The 14692-nt window shown below is 46.2% G+C and overlaps 1 protein-coding gene across 1 annotated transcript in view; it reads left to right on the forward strand.

Moving 5' to 3' along the window:
• Nucleotides 1-14692, forward strand: part of LOC112226415 (collagen alpha-1(XI) chain) — a 200433-nt gene that overhangs the window by 105105 nt on the left and 80636 nt on the right. The window contains exons 15-22 of the mRNA XM_042308330.1: nucleotides 2357-2410; nucleotides 2666-2719; nucleotides 3394-3447; nucleotides 3660-3713; nucleotides 5567-5620; nucleotides 5719-5763; nucleotides 12768-12821; nucleotides 14108-14152. Coding sequence (XP_042164264.1) covers nucleotides 2357-2410; nucleotides 2666-2719; nucleotides 3394-3447; nucleotides 3660-3713; nucleotides 5567-5620; nucleotides 5719-5763; nucleotides 12768-12821; nucleotides 14108-14152 — 414 coding nt within the window. The remainder of the gene's footprint in view (nucleotides 1-2356; nucleotides 2411-2665; nucleotides 2720-3393; nucleotides 3448-3659; nucleotides 3714-5566; nucleotides 5621-5718; nucleotides 5764-12767; nucleotides 12822-14107; nucleotides 14153-14692) is intronic.

Raw genomic sequence — 14692 nt, forward strand, 5'->3', positions numbered from 1 at the left:
GGTTCCCTTAGAGCCTGGTTTCTCTCTATGTTCCCTTAGAGCCTGGTTTCTCTCTAGGTTCCCTTAGAGCCTGGTTCCTCTCTAGGTTCCCTCAGAGCCTGGTTCCTCTCTAGGTTCCCTTAGAGCCTGGTTTCTCTCTATGTTCCCTTAGAGCCTGGTTCCTCTCTCAGTTTCCTTAGAGCCTGGTTCCTCTCTAGGTTCCCTAAGAGCCTGGTTCCTCTCTAGGTTCCCTCAGAGCCTGGTTCCTCTCTAGGTTCCCTCAGAGCCTGGTTCCTGGTTTCTCTCTAGGTTCCCTCAGAACCTGGTTCCTCTCTAGGTTTCCTCAGAGCCTGGTTCCTCTCTAGGTGCCCTTAGAGCCTGGTTTCTCTCTATGTTCCCTTAGAGCCTTGTTTCTCTCTAGGTTCCCTTAGAGCCTGGTTCCTCTCTAGGTTCCCTTAGAGCCTGGTTCCTCTCTAGGTTCCCTCAGAGCCTGGTTCCTGGTTTCTCTCTAGGTTCCCTCAGAGCCTGGTTCCTCTCTAGGTTCCCTCAGAGCCTGGTTCCTCTCTAGGTTTCCTCAGAGCCTGGTTCCTCTCTAGGTTTCCTTAGAGCCTGGTTTCTCTCTAGGTTCCCTTAGAGCCTGGTTTCTCTCTAGGTTCCCTTAGAGCCTGGTTCCTCTCTAGGTTCCCTTAGAGCCTGGTTCCTCTCTAGGTTCCCTCAGAGCCTGGTTCCTGGTTTCTCTCTAGGTTCGCTTAGAACCTGGTTCCTCTCTAGGTTTCCTCAGAGCCTGGTTCCTCTCTAGGTGCCCTTAGAGCCTGGTTTCTCTCTATGTTCCCTTAGAGCCTTGTTTCTCTCTAGGTTCCCTTAGAGCCTGGTTCCTCTCTAGGTTCCCTTAGAGCCTGGTTCCTCTCTAGGTTCCCTCAGAGCCTGGTTCCTGGTTTCTCTCTAGGTTCCCTCAGAGCCTGGTTCCTCTCTAGGTTCCCTCAGAGCCTGGTTCCTCTCTAGGTTTCCTCAGAGCCTGGTTCCTCTCTAGGTTTCCTTAGAGCCTGGTTTCTCTCTAGGGTCCCTTAGAGCCTGGTTTCTCTCTAGGTTCCCTTAGAGCCTGGTTCCTCTCTAGGTTCCCTTAGAGCCTGGTTCCTCTCTAGGTTCCCTCAGAGCCTGGTTCCTGGTTTCTCTCTAGGTTCCCTCAGAGCCTGGTTCCTCTCTAGGTTCCCTCAGAGCCTGGTTCCTCTCTAGGTTTCCTCAGAGCCTGGTTCCTCTCTAGGTTTCCTCAGAGCCTGGTTCCTCTCTAGGTTCCCTTAGAGCCTGGTTTCTCTCTAGGTTCCATTAGAGCCTGGTTCCTCTCTAGGTTCCCTTAGAGCCTGGTTCCTCTCTAGGTTCCCTCAGAGCCTGGTTCCTGGTTTCTCTCTAGGTTCCCTCAGAGCCTGGTTCCTCTCTAGGTTCCCTCAGAGCCTGGTTCCTCTCTAAGTTCCCTTAGAGCCTGGTTTCTCTCTAGGTTCCCTCAGAGCCTGGTTCCTCTCTAGGTTCCCTCAGAGCCTGGTGCCTGGATCCTCTCTCGGTTTCCTCAGAGCCTGGTTCCTCTCTAGGTTCCCTCAGAGCCTGGTTCCTCTCTAGGTTCCCTTAGAGCCTGGTTCCTCTCTAGGTTCCCTCAGAGCCTGGTTCCTGGTTCCGCTCTCAGTTTCCTCAGAGCCTGCATCCTCCTTAGGGTCCCTCAGAGCCTGGTTCCTGGTTCCTCTCTCGGTTTCCTCAGAGCCTGGATCCTCTCTAGGTTCCCTCAGAGCCTGGTTCCTGGATCCTCTCTCAGTTCCCTCAGTGCCTGGTTCCTGGTTCCTCTCTTGGTTCCCTCAGAGCCTGGTTCCTCTCTCGGTTTCCTCAGAGCCTGGTTCCTCTCTAGGTTCCCTCAGAGCCTGGTGCCTGGATCCTCTCTCGGTTTCCTCAGAGCCTGGTTCCTCTCTAGGTTCCCTCAGAGCCTGGTTCCTCTCTAGGTTCCCTTAGAGCCTGGTTTCTCTCTAGGTTCCCTCAAAGCCTGGTTCCTCTCTAGGTTTCCTCAGAGCCTGGTTCCTGGTTCCTCTCTCGGTTTCCTCAGAGCCTGGATCCTCTCTAGGTTCCCTCAGAGCCTGGTTCCTGGATCCTCTCTCAGTTCCCTCAGTGCCTGGTTCCTGGTTCTTCTCTTGGTTCCCTCAGAGCCTGGTTCCTGGTTCCTCTCTAGGTTCCATCAGAGCCTAGTTCCTCTGTTGGTTGCTTCCTGGGTTTTTCCATTGTGCTCCTTTGTGGTTTTAGACTGGGTTTCTGTAAAGCTCTTGGTGATTTCAGGCTGGGTTTCTGTAAAGCTCTTTATGACAACTGCTGATGATTGATTGATTGATTGATGTGTCCTCAGGGTGGACCTGGACCTAATGGACTGAAGGGAGACGGAGGAGACAACGGTCCTCAGGTGAGAATCATGTTAGCTCCCTCTACTAAGATATGTGACCCACTGGGTGTAACCAAGGTCGCTTGCGCGCAAGACTATGTTGTAGAGTTCTCTGAATAAAGAGGTAAAATATCTATTATTTTTAACCAATGCATGAAATGTTCTACATTATATAAAAGTTTCTCTCTTTCTCTCTCTCTCTCTCTCTCTCTCTCTCTCTCTCTCTCTCTCTCTCTCTCTCTCTCTCTCTCTCTCTCTCTCTCTCTGTGTGTGTAGGGTCCCAGAGGTCTTCAGGGTCCAACTGGCTCACCTGGAAAAGCAGGAAAGAGGGTAAGATAAGAGTTAATGTGATTGGCTGTGTCAGTACAGTGTAGAAGAGAGTAGACTGAAGAGAGTAGACTGCCAAAATATCCTCCAGGTGAACTGTGTGTGTGTTTTATTATTATTATTGTTGTTGTTATTGTTGTTATTGTTATTGTTATTGTTATTATTATTATTATTATTGTTGTTGTTGTTGCTGTTATTATTATTATTATTGTTGTTATTGTTATTGTTATTATTATTATTATTATTGTTATTGTTATTATTATTGTTGTTGCTATTGCTATTATTATTATTATTGTTGTTGTTTTTATTATTGTTATTATTATTATTGTTGTTATTGTTATTATTATTATTATTGTTGTTGTTATTGTTATTGTTATTATTATTATTGTTGTTATTGTTATTATTATTATTGTTGTTGTTATTGTTATTATTATTGTTATTGTTGTTGCTGTTATTATTATTATTGTTATTGTTATTGTTATCGTTCTTATTATTATTATTGTTATTATCATTGTTATTGTTGCTGTTAATATTATTATTATTATTATTGTTGTTGTTTTTATTGTTATTATTACTATTGTTATTATTATTTTTACTATTACCATTATCATCTGTATTATTATTATGTATACTGTATGTGTGTATCGTTCCACTGACCTCTGATATGTTCCCCACAGGGTCGTAACGGAGCTGACGGTGCCAGGGGTATGCCAGGAGAGTCGGGCGGCAAGGTATGTACAACCACTGCTACAGGTATCCAATACATATATATGTATATAGTCTCTAAACTTGATCTATTAAACAGATCATTATGTGGTACTATCTCCAGTCTCTATACTTTAACCACTGTAACTTTGTCTAGTCACATTGTGGTAATGTGACGTGTTTGTGTGATGTGATGTTGACCTCTCCTGTTGTTGTTTTCCGGCTGTGACTTGTACAGGGGGACCGAGGTTTCGACGGGCTCCCAGGTCTCCCGGGAGAGAAGGGACACAGGGTAGGTGTAACACAGAGTGGTTGTTTGGGGAACGATGCAGAATGATGAGCCTCAAAACTGTGCTAGCCCGTTAATCTAAAACCTACCAATCAGCATGCTGTCTGTAAATATGTGCAAACGTCCGACAGTCCAAGTTGTGTCTGAAAATACCTTCAAATGACATCACTGTTACCAAGCTATCAATCTGTGAAGCTCAAGACTCACTCATTACTGGACTCTAACTGCAGTGTCCAATCAGTGCAGGGACAGGATAGAGAGAGGGCTGATGTGTATTTAAGTGAGTGTGTGTGTGTGTGTGTGTGTGTGTGTGTGTGTGTGTGTGTGTGTGTGTGTGTGTCTACATCAGTGCCTTAGCCTACGTTCACCGCCCCAGTGTTGACAGACATTAGAAACTCGTAATAACATTCACCCAATTATAGTGGGAGAGGATCCACCAGACCGGGCTGAACTGTCCTTTGGTCAAGAGAAACGCCTTAGTGAAAATGGAGTTGTAGTTAGTGTAATTCTGGGCTCTGTCTAGTCTGGAAATAAATGTGCAGAGATCACAGAGCAAGAGTATTTCCAGACACAGGACTGGTCTCTGTATTACAACATGACAGAGCAGACAGAGTCAAGACAGAGTAAAGACAGTCAAGACAGAGTAAAGACAGTCAAGACAGAGTAAAGACAGTAAAGACAGAGTAAAGACAGTCAAGACAGAGTAAAAACAGTAAAGACAGATTAAAGACAGAATAAAGACAGTAAAGACAGAGTAAAGACAGATAAAGACAGAGTAAAGACAGATAAAGACAGAGTAAAGACAGAATAAAGACAGTAAAGACAGAGTAAGACAGATAAAGACAGAGTAAAGACAGATAAAGACAGAGTAATACAGATAAAGACAGAGTAAAGACAGTAAAGACAGATAAAGACAGAGTAAAGACAGATAAAGACAGTAAAGACAGATAAAGACAGAGTAAAGACAGATAAAGACAGATAAAGACAGAGTAAAGACAGAGTAAAGACAGATAAAGACAGAGTAAAGACAGAGTAAAGAAGACAGAGTAAAGACAGATAAAGACAGATAAAGACAGAGTAAAGACAGATAAAGACAGAGTAAAGATGGAGTAAAGACAGATAAAGACAGAGTAAAGATAGTAAAGACAGATAAAGACAGAGTAAAGATAGTAAAGACAGAGTAAAGACAGATAAAGACAGAGTAAAGACAGATAAAGACAGAGAAAGACAGATAAAGACAGAGTAAAGACAGAGTAAAGACAGATAAAGACAGAGAAAAGACAGATAAAGACAGATAAAGACAGAGTAAAGACAGATAAGAAAGACAGTAAAGACAGAGTAAAGACAGAATAAAGACAGTAAAGACAGAGTAAAGACAGTCAAGACAGAGTAAAAACAGTAAAGACAGTAAAGACAGAGTAAAGACAGATAAAGACAGAGTAAAGACAGATAAAGACAGAGTAAAGACAGATAAAGACAGAGTAATACAGATAAAGACAGAGTAAAGACAGAGTAAAGACAGTAAAGACCGATAAAGGCAGATTAAGACAGAGTAAAGACAGAGTAAAGACAGTAAAGACCGATAAAGGCAGATTAAGACAGAGTAAAGACAGAGTAAAGAGAGAGTAAAGGTTTACTCTTCCTTTACTCTGTCTTTACTGGCAGTGAAGACAGTAAAACATTGTAAAGACATAGTAAATACAGATAAAGACAGAGTAAAGATGGAGTAAAGACAGATAAAGACAGAGTAAAGACAGATAAAGACAGAGTTAAAGAGAGTAAAGACAGATAAAGACAGATAAAGACAGATAAAGACAGAGTAAAGACAGTAAAGACATCTCTCTCTCTCTCTGCAGGGTGAGCTGGGGTCCACCGGCTCTCCAGGTGCTCCAGGAGAGGATGGCCAGAGAGTGAGTACCCCCAAACTACACATCCCATGATGCTGTCTGATAAACCTCTCCCTCTATTCCACAAAAACCCACTCTTCTCTTCGCTCTCTTTTCGACAGGGCGAGGACGGTGAGATCGGACAGAGGGGTCTGGCTGGAGAGAGTGTAAGTATTTTCTAATGTGTAATACCATTGTCAAAGATAACAGACTTGTGTATCAGATACTTCAGACAGACTTGCAGAGGTGCAAAAGGAAAATAGTGGCCCAGAGGTGCAAGGAAAATAGTGGCCCAGAGGTGCAAGGAAAATAGTGGCCCAGAGGTGCAAGGAAAATAGTGGCCCAGAGGTTGAAGATGACATCACCTAAACGCCTCAGTCTCCTTCACCCCGACAGACATTCTCTCCTTCCCCCAACACACACTTCTTACCTGCCCACTTCCCCTCTATGCCCATTACATCAATTACTTAAACAGAAGACCCCACCCTTCTCTCTTTGCACTTTCCTCCCAACCTTCTTTTCCCCAATCGCCTTCTCCACACTTCTCCTTCCCTCCTCATCTCTCCCCTCCTTCCTCTCCCTACCTCTCCCCACTTCTCCTCTCCCAAACCCTTCATCCCCTCCCTTTCTTCCCTCCTTATCAATTCAATTTAATTTCAATATCAATTTAAGGGGCTTTATTGGGATGGGAAACATATTTTCACATTGACAATGCTATCTCTTACCACTTTTCCTCTTCTCTCCTTTCCCTCCTCTCCCTACCTTCTTACCTCCTCTCCCTACCTCTCCCCACTTACCTCCTCTCCCTACCTCTCCCCACTTACCTCCTCTCCCTACCTCTCCCCACTTACCTCCTCTCCCTACCTCTCCCCACTTACCTCCTCTCCCTACCTCTCCCTACTTACCTCCTCTCCCTACCTCTCCCCCTTACTTACCTCCTCTCCCTACCTCTCCCTACCTCTTACCTCCTCTCCCTACCTCTCCCCACTTACCTCCTCTCCCTACCTCTCCCTACCTCTCCCTACTCTCCCTACTTCCCTCCTCTCCCTACCTCTCCCCACTTACCTCCTCTCCCTACCTCTCCCCACTTACCTCCTCTCCCTACCTCTCCCTACTTACCTCCTCTCCCTACCTCTCCCTACTTCCCTCCTCTCCCTACCTCTCCCCACTTACCTCCTCTCCCTACCTCTCCCTACTTACCTCCTCTCCCTACCTACCTCCTCTCCCTACTCCTACTTACCTCCTCTCCCTACCTCTTCCCTACTTCCCTCCCTCCCTACCTCTCCCCCTTACCTCCTCTCCCTACCTCTCCTACTTCCTCCTCTCCCTACCTCTCCCTACTTACCTCCTCTCCCTACCTCTCCCTACTTCCCTCCTCTCCTACCTCCCTCCTCTCCCTACCTCTCCCTACTTACCTCCTCTTCCTACCTCTCCCTACTTCCCTCCTCTCCCTACCTCTCCCCCTTACCTCCTCTCCCTACCTCTCCCCACTTACCTCCTCTCCCTACCTCTCCCTACTTCCCTCCTCTTCCCTCCCCACTTACCTCCCTCCCTACCTCTCCCTACTTCCCTCCTCTCCCTAATTCCCTCACCTCTCCCTACCTTTCCCTACTTCCCTCCTCTCCCTACCTCTCCCAACTTCTCCTCTCCCCCTCTCCCTACTTCCCTCCCTCCCACCTCTCCCTACTTCCCTCCTCTCCCTACCTCTCCCCCACTTACCTCCTCTCCCTACCCTCCACTTCTCCTTTCCCTCCCCCACTTCCCTCCTCTCACTCCCCAATTCCCTCATCTCCCTACCTTTCCCTACTTCCCTCCCTCCCCTACCTCTCCCCACTTCCCTCATCTCCCTCTCACCACTTCTCTCCCTCCCCTACTTTCCCTCTATCTCCCTACTTCCCTTCTCCCACCTCCACTTCTCCTCTCCCTCCCCCACTTCCCTCCTCTCCTCTTCTCTCCCTACATCTCCCCACTTCCCTCCTCTCCCTACCTCTCCCCACTTCCCTCCTCTCCCTACCTCTCACCACTTCTCCTCTCCCTACTTCCCTCCTCTCCCTACCTCTCCCTACTTCCCTCCTCTCCCTACCTCTCCCTACTTCCCTCCTCTCCCTACCTCTTCCAACTTCTCCTCTCCCTCCCCACTTCCCTCCTCTCCTCTTCTCTCCCTACGTCTCCCCACTTCCCTCCTCTCTCTACCTCTCCCCACTTCCCTCCTCTCCCCACCTCTCACCACTTCTCCTCTCCCTACTTCCCTCCTCTCCCTCCTCTCCCTACTTCCCTCCTCTCCCTACCTCTCCCCTACCTCTCCCTACTTCCCTCCTCTCCCTACCTCTCCCTACCTCTCCCCTACTTCCCTCCTCTCCCTACCTCTCCCTACCTCTCCCCCTACTTCCCTCCTCTCCCTACTTCCCTCCTCTCCCTACTTCCCTCCTCTCCCTACCTCTCCCTACTTCCCTCCTCTCCCTCCTCTCCTACTTCCCTCCTCTCCCTACTTCCCTCCTCTCCCTACTTCCCTCCTCTCCCTACCTCTCCCTACTTCCCTCCTCTCCCTACCTCTCCCCTACTTCCCTCCTCTCCCTACCTCTCCCTTCTTCCCTCCTCTCCCTACTTCCCTCCTCTCCCTACTTCCCTCCTCTCCCTACCTCTCCCTACTTCCCTCCTCTCCCTCCTCTCCCTACTTCCCTCCTCTCCCTACTTCCCTCCTTCCCTCTTCCCTCCTCTCCCTCCTCTCCCTACTTCCCTCCTCTCCCTACTTCCCTCCTCTCCCTCCTCTCCCTACTTCCCTCCTCTCCCTACTTCCCTCCTCTCCCTACTTCCCTCCTCTCCCTACCTCTCCCTACTTCCCTCCTCCCTCCCTCCCTACTTCCCTCCTTCCCTACCTCTCCCTACTTCCCTCCTCTCCCTCCTCTCCCTACTTCCCTCCTCTCCCTACCTCTCCCTACTTCCCTCCCTCCCTTCCCTCCTCTCCCTACCTCTCCCCTTCCCTCCTCTCCCTCCTCTCCCTACTTCCCTCCTCTCCCTACCTCTCCCTACTTCCCTCCTCTCCCTACCTCTCCCTACTTCCCTCCTTCCCTCCTCTCCCTCTTCCCTCCTCTCCCTACTTCCCTCCTCTCCCTACCTCTCCCTACTTCCCTCCTCTCCCTACCTCCCTACTTCCCTCCTCTCCCTCCTCTCCCTTCCCTCCCTCCCTCCTCTCCCTACTTCCCTCCTCTCCCTCCTCTCCCTACTTCCCTCCTCTCCCTACCTCTCCCTACTTCCCTCCTCTCCCTCCTCTCCCTACTTCCCTCCTCTCCCTACTTCCCTCCTCTCCCTACCTCTCCCTACTTCCCTCCTCTCCCTCCTCTCCCTACTTCCCTCCTCTCCCTACCTCTCCCTACTTCCCTCCTCTCCCTACCTCTCCCTACTTCCCTCCTCTCCCTCCTCTCCCTACTTCCCTCCTCTCCCTACTTCCCTCCTCTCCCTACCTCTCCCTACTTCCCTCCTCTCCCTCCTCTCCCTACTTCCCTCCTCTCCCTACCTCTCCCTACTTCCCTCCTCTCCCTCCTCTCCCTACTTCCCTCCTCTCCCTACTTCCCTCCTCTCCCTACCTCTCCCTACTTCCCTCCTCTCCCTCCTCTCCCTACTTCCCTCCTCTCCCTACCTCTCCCTACTTCCCTCCTCTCCCTACCTCTCCCTACTTCCCTCCTTCCCTCCTCTCCCTACTTCCCTCCTTCCCTACCCTCTCCCTCCTCTCCCTACCTCTCCCTACTTCCCTCCTCTCCCTACTTCCCTACTTCCCTCCTCTCCTCCTCTCCCTACTTCCCTCCTCTCCCTACCTCTCCCTACTTCCCTCCTCTCCCTACCTCTCCCTACTTCCCTCCTCTCCCTACCTCTCCCTACTTCCCTCCTCTCCTTACCCTCCTGAAGACTCATAATGTTTCCCTTGGTGAGATGTGTGAGACTGACAGAGTTGGAGTATCTAATAGCTCCTCACAGGAAATATATAGGAATGAAAATAAGAAACAGGAGATATATAGCTTGAGAAGCTTTTCTCACTTTACCCATGAGAGATAACTACATTCTCCTCCTGGCTGGCCTCATATGAACCATAGAAAGATATCCTCAATGTTTGGTCTGTATGGCCCAATTGTCTCTGTCCTATTTATTGTACAAATGTCCAAAAGACAAAAGACTGCAGTAAATACAGATCAGTGAGCAGTTAAGTACTTGTAGTTACCATAATGGCCACATGAGGTCAGTGTTGCTATTTCTCAGCTAGGCTTCAGTGGACACTGTACATTCTGCCAACACCACTGATGATTCTGCAACTACGGGCTTTGTTGTGTTCCCCGGGGGGTTGATTTATGAGAAAACATTTCATGTTTTATTATTCATTTGTTTACTTTAAAAAAAAAAAAGAGGGCACCAATTCATCCAACTTTAGAGAGCCTTGACGATCGTTCCACGTGTGAGGTGCAAAAACAATAAAAGCAGATTAACCTAACTCAGTGGCAACCATCCCTGAGACTGGTGTCTCTGTAAGTTAACAATGACGTGGCCCAGCTGGTATTTAAGAGCTGATGGCTCAGATGGTATTTAAGAGCTGATGGCTCAGCTGGTATTTAAGAGCTGCTGGCTCAGCTGGTATTTAAGAGCTGCTGGCTCAGCTGGTATTTAAGAGCTGCTGGCTCAGCTGGTATTTAAGAGCTGCTGGCTCAGCTGGTATTTAAGAGCTGCTGGTCCCAGCTGGTATTTAAGAGCTGATGGCTCAGCTGGTATTTAAGAGCTGCTGGTCCCAGCTGGTATTTAAGAGCTGCTGGTCCCAGCTGGTATTTAAGAGCTGCTGGCCCAGCTGGTATTTAAGAGCTGCTGGCTCAGCTGGTATTTAAGAGCTGCTGGTCCCAGCTGGTATTTAAGAGCTGCTGGCTCAGCTGGTATTTAAGAGCTGCTGGCTCAGCTGGTATTTAAGAGCTGATGGCTCCACTTAAGTAAGCAAAAAAAGAGGCCTGCAATGTACGCTACAGTTCAAAAGTTTGAGGTCACTAAGGAATGTCCTTGTTTTTGAAAGAAAAGCTCATTTTTCTGTCCATTAAAATAACATAAAATTGATCAGAAATACAGTGTAGACATTGTTAATGTTGTAAATTACTATTGTAGCTGGAAACGGCAGATTTTTTTATGGAATATCTACATAGGCGTCAAGATGCCCATTATCAGCAACCATCACTCCTGTGTTCCAATGTCACGTTGTGTTAGCTAATCCAAGTTTATCATTTTAAAAGGCTAATTTATCATTAGAAAACCATTTTGTAATTATGTTAGCACAGCTGAAAACTGTTGTCCTGATTAAAGAAGCAATAAAACTGTCCTTCTTTGGACTAGTTGAGTATCTGTAGCATCAGCATTTGTGGGTTTGAATACAGGCTCAAACTGGCCAGAAACAAATACCTTTCTTCTGAAACTCATCAGTCTAATGAAGGTTATTCCATGCGAGAAATTGTCAAGAAACTGAAGAGCTCGTACAACGCTGTGTGCTACTCCCTTCACAGAACAGAGCAAACTGTCTCTAACCAGAATAGAAAGAGGAGTGGGAGGCCCCGGTGCACAACTGAGCGAATGAATTTATTTGCAAATTTATTTGCAAATTATGGTGAAACATAAGTATTTGGTCACCTACAAACAAGCAAGATTTCTGGCTCACACAGACCTGAAACTTCTTCTTTAAGAGGCTCCTCTGTCCTCCACTTGTTACCTGTATTAATGGCACCTGTTTGAACTTGTTATCAGTATAAAAGACACCTGTCCACAACCTCAAACAGTCTCACTCCAAACTCCACTATGGCCAAGACCAAAGAGCTGTCAAAGGACACCAGAAACAAAATTGTAGACCTGCACCAGGCTGGGAAGACTGAATATGCAATAGGTAAGCAGCTTGGTTTGAAGAAATCAACTGTGGGAGCAATTATTAGGAAATGGAAGACATACAAGACCACTGATAATCTCCCTCTCCACACTACGCCGCCAGGGACTCAAATCCTGCAGTGCCAGACGTGTCCCCCTGCTTAAGCCAGTACATGTCCAGGCCCGTCTGAAGTTTCCTAGAGAGCACTTGGATGATCTAGAAGAAGATTGGGAGAATGTCATATGGTCAGATGAAACCAAAATATAACTTTTTGGTAAAAACTCAACTCGTCGTGTTTGGAGGACAAAGAATGCTGAGTTGCATCCAAAGAACACCATACCTATTGTAAAGCATAGGGGTGGAAACATCATGCTTTGGAGCTGTTCTTCTGCAAAGGGACCAGGACGACTAATCCGTGTAAAGGAAAGAATGAATGGGGCCATGTATCGTGAGATTTGAGTGAAAACCTCCTTCCATCAGCAAGGGCATTGAAGATGAAACGTGGCTGGGTCTTTCAGCATGACAATGATCCCAAACACACCGCCCGGGCAACGAAGGAGTGGTTTCGTAAGAAGCATTTCAAGGTCCTGGAGTGGCCTAGCCAGTCTCCAGATCTCAACCCCATAGAAAATCTTTGGAGGGAGTTGAAAGTCCATGTTGCCCAGCAACAGCCCCAAAACAACACTGCTCTAGAGGAGATCTGCATGGAGGAATGGGCCAAAATACCAGCAACAGTGTGTGAAAACCTTGTGAAGACTTACAGAAAACGTTTTCAGCTCTGTCATTGCCAACAAAGGGTATATAACAAAGTATTGAGTTAAACTTTTGTTATTGACCAAATACTTATTTTCCACCATAATTTGCAAATAAATTCATTAAAAATCCTACAATGTGATTTTCTGGATTTTCTTCCCTCATTTTGTCTGTCATAGTTGAAGTGTACCTATGATGAAAATTACAGGCCTCTCTCATCTTTTTAAGTGGGAGAACTTGCACAATTGGTGGCTGACTAAATACTCTTTTGCCCCACTGTATATGGATCAAAATAAATAGGAAAACGTCTGGAGAAAGTGTTTGGGGGGAAATGTGTATTGTTAAATATAAAATGGTTTACAGCCATTACCAGTTAATGGTTCCTGACAAAATGAAAAAAAGTAGTTCATATTTATTTTTTTCAACAATGCCAAAGTCCCCGTAGTTGCAAAATCACCCTCGAACAACACTTGCTGTTTATAATTGTAATGTTTACATGTGTATTTATGTTTCTGACCTGTACATGTTTCTGTTTTACAGGGTCCTAGAGGGTTGCTTGGTCCTAGAGGATCCCCTGGGACTGGTGGACAGCGTGTATGTATACAGTACCTCTACAATACTGCAATACTACTGCAATGCTACTGCAATACTACTGCAATACTAGTGCAATACTACTGCAATACTACTGCAATACTACTGCAATTTTACTGCAATGTTACTGCAATGCTACGGTAATTCTACTGCAATGCTTCTGCAATACTAATGCAATACTACTGCAATGTTACTGCAATGTTACTGCAATGCTACTGCAATTCTACTGCAATGCTTCTGCAATACTACTGCAATGCTACTGTAATGCTTCTGCAATACTACTGCAATGTTACTGCAATGTTACTGCAATGCTACTGCAATGCTGCTGCAATACTACTGCAATACTACTGCAATGCTACTGCAATGCTTCTGCAATACTACTGCAATACTACTGCAATACTACTGCAATGTTACTGCAATGCTACTGCAATGCTTCTGCAATACTACTGCAATACTACTGCAATACTACTGCAATGCTACTGCAATACTACTGCAATACTACTGCAATGCTGCTAAATCTGTGCCTCTACAATACTGCAATACTACTGCAATGCTACTGCAATACTACTGCAATACTACTGCAATTTTACTGCAATGTTACTGCAATACTACTGCAATACTACTGCAATGTTACTGCAATGCTACTGTTTTACTCTGCAAATGTTACTGCAATACTACTGTAATGCTACTGCAATGCTTCTGCAATACTACTGCAATACTGCTGCAATACTACTGCAATACTGCAATACTACTGCAGTTTTGCTGCAAGGTTAATGCTACTGTAATGTTGCTGCAAGTAAGCTGCAATACTACTGCACTACTACTGCAATACTACTGCTTCTGCAATACTACTGCAATACTACTGCAATACTACTGCAATGCTACTGCAATACTACTGCAATACTACTGCAATTTTACTGCAATGTTACTGCAATGCTACTGTAATGTTACTGCAATGCTTCTGCAATACTACTGCGCTACTACTGCAATACTACTGCAATGCTACTGCAATGCTTCTGCAATACTACTGCAATACTACTGCAATACTACTGCAATGCTACTGCAATACTACTGCAATACTACTGCAATTTTACTGCAAGGTTACTGCAATGCTACTGTAATGTTACTGCAATGCTTCTGCAATACTACTGCGCTACTACTGCAATACTACTGCAATGCTACTGCAATGCTTCTGCAATACTACTGCAATACTACTGCAATACTACTGCAATACTACTGCAATGCTGCTAAAGTTGTTAAAACTAAACGTGTCTCAATTATGTTCACAGGGTCTTGCTGGGCTGGACGGCCAAGCTGGTCCCAAAGGAAACCAGGTGAGAAAGTGTATCTGATTATTCATTATACATCACTACACACAGCCCTAACTAGACAGATGGTCATTATACATCACTACACACAGCCCTAACTAGGCAGACGGTCATTTTCACAATTTCACAGTATTGTTACAACCTCATAGTGTGTAATTATATATAAAACACAGGACAATCATGTTGTTGTTTTTTACTACACTGGGCCTTTAACAAACAACAGTACAACACGCCCCACCAACATCCTCAACCATCTCAAAGGCCTCTTTCCCTCTGTGTAGACCTGTGTCTTGTTGAACAAGGATATGACTAACACACAGTTCCAGGCAGCTCTGTTATTGTTAAACCATTTCCTGTCTGTCTGAAGCTCTATATTCAATGTTGTTGTTTTGTTCTCACAATTCCCGAGTTCACAATCCAAACAGTCAAAGCGGAAAATGTCTTCGATCCACTTAATCAAAGCTGGTATCAGGAAGTTGCCCAGGGGGAGGGCATAACAACAGTTTGTTCATGTATAGTCTAGGCTACTTAGACTCTAGTGTAGGC

Source organism: Oncorhynchus tshawytscha, linkage group LG28 (genome assembly GCF_018296145.1).
Source record: "Oncorhynchus tshawytscha isolate Ot180627B linkage group LG28, Otsh_v2.0, whole genome shotgun sequence".
NCBI lineage: Eukaryota > Metazoa > Chordata > Actinopteri > Salmoniformes > Salmonidae > Oncorhynchus > Oncorhynchus tshawytscha.